At 45.1% G+C, this 6,000-nt stretch overlaps 1 protein-coding gene across 3 annotated transcripts in view; it reads left to right on the top strand.

Annotated features, from left to right (window-relative positions):
* Window positions 1–5,456: 5,456 nt before the first annotated feature.
* PLOD2 (procollagen-lysine,2-oxoglutarate 5-dioxygenase 2) overlaps window positions 5,457–6,000 on the top strand; it is a 92,567-nt gene continuing 92,023 nt past the window's right edge. For 2 of the 3 annotated variants that reach the window (XM_050778151.1, XM_050778150.1), the window contains exon 1: window positions 5,457–5,762. In XM_050778151.1, coding sequence (XP_050634108.1) covers window positions 5,654–5,762 — 109 coding nt within the window. In that variant the 5' untranslated portion in view covers window positions 5,457–5,653. The other variant, XM_050778153.1, reaches the window with a different exon arrangement.

Here is a 6,000-nt window from a genome sequence, read left to right as displayed (position 1 = left end):
CACAAACATCTGCTATAATCATCTTCAAAATACTTGTGTTTGCTGGCATTCTTTCCTATCCTGGCATGCTCTTCTTACTTTGAACTTGACTGAGTTTCGTTTTACATCTGACATCATTTTGCTAGGTACAAGGGTTTCACAACTCATATCCACCTAAAGAAGATTCCAGATAAGCACACTAAGATGACTAAAACATAGAATTAGTGTTATTTAAAAAATATACTGAAAAGTGTCCTTATCCTCTCTTGAAGACAAATAAGAAACGAAAGAAATAAAACACCTCAGAAAATAAACCATGCTCATTTTCTCTGGGATAAATCACTGTTTATGTTGCACCAGGAAACCTGTTTTACTTACGGTTAAACAGGTCATTTTAATGTTTAAGTCTAGCTCCTAGGAAGTTCTTCCCCTTACTATTTGTGTTTGGTTCTTTTTATTTCTAATTTCTTAATGTAGTTGGTCTCATACACGCTTCGTTTGAAAGGATGTTCAGCCTTGAAAAAGTCACCTGGTAAATCATTCCTGTCAAATTACAGCTTAAAGAATTTAAAGGGAAAACTGCTGGGGCCCACAGACTATACTGCAAACCTCTCATATGTAAAGGGCAGCTTCAGATTTGTGGCAACTCAATCATCCTAAAATTAGAGAGGTCATCCCCTAACATCTGCAGCAGAGGCCTGTTTAGAATGAAGAGTCACAGCAAAAAAGCTCTGCTTCATGGTGTTCTCTAAACCCTCATCTCCAGTTTGTATCTTATATTTGCTGTTGTTTCTGCTTCCATCTAAGTTCTGATCTTAAACTATGTTTCCCGACGCTACAATCAATGACTTCTCTGAGGCTTCCTCCTATTGCCCAGTCTCTCTTCTCTAAGACTTCTCCTATTTATCTGAGTTTAACAGTCTCTTTTGCCGATTTCTTTTTTCCTGTTTCCTCAAAAGGGTCTGCCTTCTCTGAGTTTCACCTCTTGGATGTCTGGTGGTTTTTCTTTGTCCTCTAATTCATTTAACATCCCCCTTCATCTGTACCTCCAGGGTTATTACACAAATTCCCGAAGCTTTACTTCTTATTCACTCCACAAATATTCATTGAATAAATATTCGTTGACTCCTTTTTCTCTCTTACGTCCGCATTCAAACATCAAATTTTGTTGGCTCTACATTCAAATCTATCTGGAAATTGACCTTCATTTACTGCTATTGACTTGCTTAAAGCCTCCGTCATCTCTCTCCTGGACCACTACATTATCCTTCAAGTTGGTCTACAGGTCTACAGGCTTTCTGCTTCATTTCTCCACTCACCCTCCCTTATCTTCCTCTAATGTGGCAGCTGTGGACTCTGTCATCCTTTTTAAATCCTACTTCAGATCATGTCACTGCTCTGCTTACAACCATCCAAAAGGCATTTCAATTCATCCAGGGTAAAGGACAAAGCTGCTACCAGGCTTTACCCTTATCACACTGTTTATCTGCTTGTCTCCGCCCTGCTTATTACCTCTCAGGCTTCATCTCCTACTATTCTTACCCATAGTCACTGAACACTCAATTGCCCTCTTGCCTCCTCATAACACTCCAGATATTTCTGGTCTCACGGTCCTTACATTTCCTGTTTCTTCTGCCTGGAACGCAGGTTCCCTGTACAGCATGGCCCCCTCTTTTTCTCACCACTTTCAGATCTTTGCTTAAGAATCATCTTCTCAGTGGGGCTTTCCCAGGATCCCTTACTAAGGTTTCAGTATACCTCCCCTCCTTATTGATCCTTCCTAGTTACGTTTCCTGACTGACTTTCTTTCTACCACTTACTACCATGACATGTTTATCTGTTTCACCTGAAACTAAAGCACAATAGATTTTTGTTTTTTTCTGTCACTAATAAATTTGTTTTTACCAATATCTATCTAGAACAATGCCTGAGATATAGCAGTCACAGAATATTTTTTGAATGAATCAATGAATAAACAAATGTGCTACTATGGTACTTACTCTTCAATGATGAAAAATAATTCAATCCTGACCTTAATAGATACACTGTCTAATAATAATGCTAAGAAAAGACCCTGTCACAAATGAGAGAGGTCTGCTTCAGAAGTTAAAAATCATGGAACAGGGACATCTCTACCCAGCCTGAGGTAGGGCAAGGTACCCCAGTTGGGCTTCCTGTAGGAGGTGGCACTTCAGCTTGACAGATTTTAGCCCGATGAAGGAAGGAGGGCAGGTTTTGTCATCCTTTTTTTTTTTTTTTTTTTTTTAAGATATAGGGATAACATGAACAAAGGTATGGTTGCTGAGCAAATGCTGCTTCTCTCATTTCTCCTCAAATTTCCTTACCATTTCTGAGCATGTCACCCTGAATTGTTATGATCAAGAGTTATATCATTGGAGTGGCTGCTACCACAGCAGGTTGGGAATGCCTGGGAATTAATGAGTGTCCCTCAGCCCTTAAGTCAATGACTGATAGGTGTTGGGAATATATATCCCAGTTCTCTGACCCATTGACCAGGATATTTTTGAGTGATATATAGTATATCAATTTTGCGGGATTAAGCTCCAATTACCCACTGTGGTTGATTTAATTGGATATTTTCCCCTTCCTGTGTCATTTTAGTCTCACCTATCTTGTTTTCTCGAAACTCTCCACAAACTGCTAGTCACTGAATTTGGGCTCATGCTCGGAGGAACCCAAATGATTCCTACCTAAACTTTAGAGAATGAAAGTGACAAAGTATTTGGTCTGCTTTAGGAGATAATAAAGCAAACTACATTGGTTGGGTCTAGTTTGGCATGCAGGGATCTGAATACTATGTTAGGGAATTTGTATTGTTTCCAAATCTCTTATGAAATCTGTTTGGGGATGAAGCAAGCAAAAGGACATGAGTATGATTCATCTAGTTGTGGTATATAGTGGTATTATACTGGTGGTAGGGAAAGTCTACAGGAAATGGCCTAGGATACACTCAAGAGTGCATTAGTTAGTGAGGTAGCAGTGAGAATGGAAAGGAATAGATGAAGACAGAACATAAAGGGGAAAAAATGACAAAATTTGAGTCCAGCTCTGTGAGCTGGCGGGTGTAGGGGATAGGAAGAGAGAAGTAAAAATGTCTGAGGACACATGAGTTAGAGAGCAGTAGTATCAACAGAGATGAGGGAGCTGACTAGGATCTGGATTTGATGAGTTAAAAGACATATCGGGCCAGGCGTGGTGGCTCACGCCTGTAATCCCAACACTTTGGGAGGCCGAGGCAGGTGGATCACGAGGTCAGGAGATCAAGACCATCCTAGCTAACACGGTGAAACCCCATCTCTACTAAAAATACAAAAAAAATTAGCCGGGCCTGGTGGCAGGCGCCTGTAGTCCCAGTTACTCCAGAGGTTGAGGCAGGAGAATGGTGTGAACCCGGGAGGCGGAGCAAGCTTGCAGTGAGCAGAGATTGCACCACTACACTCCAGCCGGGGTGACAGAGCGTGACTCTGTTTAAAAAAAAAAAAAAAAGACATACTGAGTTTGTGCCAATGGAACATCCAAGTAGAAATGTTCAGCAGATGGCTGGAAATATAAGAAAGCAGGAAGGAATTGGTTTCAGAATTGGGGCTCTTTCAGACTGTGTTAGAAGTGTCTAGGTATTTTGAAAATCCCAAAGAAATACTTGCTTTATATGAGTCTCACAGTACAGACATTGTGATTCTTAACAGAGAAGGAAGAATGTCAAAGTAACCTGAAATTATTAGTGGACTTTTGGAGTTTAAAACACACACACACACACACACACCCCTGTGATGCAGAGAAGCCGTTAAGCATTCATGAGGGGAACGGGGGTGCCAGGTTGTAGCTCTGCAAGCTCTTAAAGATACTGGAGAACCAAGGAAGCAAGAAGTCAAGTTCAAGGGGTTTGGCAATTGCAGGTTTGGCTTTCTGGAGACAGATTTGGCCAAAACACCGGCCACTCATAGCAGAGTCTTTGGACTCAGAGGACTGATGCTGTTTGCTTTGTGCCTAGTTTTATGAAGCTGTACTTGCCACACATGAAAGGCTGTCATTAAGGAATCCATCTTTTAGCTTTTTTTCCCCCCTTCAGACTAAATAAACCTTATTTTATTCTTCTCACAGGTCATAGTTTCCATTTCTTTAATTATTTGTTACTCTTCTCAGAACTTTCTCCAGTTTTCCTCTTCTTTTAAAAAAGTGAGACCAAATCTTCAAAATAGAGTAATAACTGGCTTAGTTGTGGGCACAGGAAGTGATTCTTTTTTAAAATGTCACATCCCAGGCAACATTTCTTTGCAAGTTTTCCACCTGTTTCTAATGCTACCAAGATAAGATGAAAGCATTAAGTTCATGTTATCTTGATATGTTAATTTTAGACAAAATGTGATCATAATGGAATACATTTTTCCATAATTTTCGGTTTTAATTTCAAAGGCTCAGAGTTATAACGGGTGTTGTCTCAATTCTGTTTTTTTTCTCATTTCACGAAAATTGAGGCAGGAGATTCCAGAATGGAAGCAGTTTGGTTCTCTTTCTCCTATAAGATAGCGTACGTCATTAAATGTATGAGGCAAAACTGTCAAGCTTTTTCTTAATTGTTCATTTGCTCCCACTCATTCCAACAAATTAAACCCTTGGCTAGTTAAAATGTGAGAACATAAAAAAGGGAATTTTCTTAGACATCAGTCAAAAATGGAAGGAGTGGCGGCCAAGGCTCAGAGACCTCGACCTCTCCGACCACGTCTTTAGGAGTAATTTTCCATGCGGACTGGAGGAAGATCTTGTAAGCACAGCCCTGGCATTACACACGTTGGGCTCTGATTCCGCAGGATTTACAAGCCTCATTACTGGAAAGAGTCTAAGGCTCTCTTGGCACAAGCGGCGGAACAAGAAATGTTCACTGGACAATAAAACTTTCGGTTTACGGAGTAAAATAAAAGCACGGCCTTCGTTTTACAGGGTGATGAACCTGCCCCTGAATTAATGAGGGGCGATCCATTTCCATGGCTTAGAGTCTGGCAAGGTTCCATTCAGACAAGATTGCGGCAGATCTGCAGTCACTTCAGACTGGGTGGGGTATCCAAGGCCATAGAAGAGCAAATTCTCACCCTTAGCGGCTGCTGTGGAAGCTACTGGGGCTGGGACAGCAGAGAAGAACCCAGACGGGAGCACCGCCCTCCCGCCAGATTCCCGGCGGCTCCTCCTCTCTCTCCCAAACCCACTCCCAAAGCTAAGGGCAGTCTTCCCCGTTCCAGGCAGAAGCGCTGCGTGAGTCTCCACACGTAGCCGCAGGCAGCTCCTTAAATAGCGTCCGAGCTGAGCAAACAGTCCAGACGTGGGGCCCAGGAGGGCGAGTGGAGGCGACCGCACCGGGCGCGCAGCGGCGGCGGGTCAGCGGGCGGCCAATAGCCAGGGCTCGGCCCGCCCCGTCGCCTCCCCTCGGGGAGCCTATAAGGCCACTGCAGCGCCCCGGGCGCCTGCTGCTCCGCGCCTCCGCCGACGACCTGACTCTGCTGCGTTACGCGCAGCTCACGCTGCCGGCCCCGCGCCTTGCCCACCCGCTCCCGCCCGCAATCGCTAGCCCAGGGCGGACTCGGGTGTCTGCGCTCTCGCGAGAAGTGCGGCGCTGCGGGGCCGTGGGCGCCTGAGCCCGCGCGGCCCTCGAGGGCCGAACATGGGGGTGCGCACGGTGAAGCCTCAGCTGCTGCTCCTGGCGCTCGTCCTCCACCCCTGGAATCCCTATCTGGGTGCAGACTCGGAGAAGCCCTCGAGCATCCCCACAGGTGAGCACCCTGCGGTGTGCCGCTGTCCCGCGAGGTTCGGCCGGCGGGGGGGCAGTTCATTCATCCACCAACCCTTCCGCGGGGCTGGCCAGGTGAGTAGTGGGGGCCTGTCCCTCCTCTCCAGGACCGCCGGGGTCTTCCCCAGAATTGCGGTCGGGCGGCGCTGGTCCCAGGGGAAGTGTAGGGGCACCCGCGCTCGTTGACTCCTTGGAGTTCTCGGTGAACTCAGCTTGCCCGA

The sequence above is a fragment of the Macaca thibetana genome, chromosome 2 (genome assembly GCF_024542745.1).
Source record: "Macaca thibetana thibetana isolate TM-01 chromosome 2, ASM2454274v1, whole genome shotgun sequence".
Taxonomy (NCBI): Eukaryota; Metazoa; Chordata; class Mammalia; order Primates; family Cercopithecidae; genus Macaca; species Macaca thibetana.
Note: the sequence above shows the minus strand (reverse complement) of the source record. Positions and strands in the feature narration are given on the sequence as shown.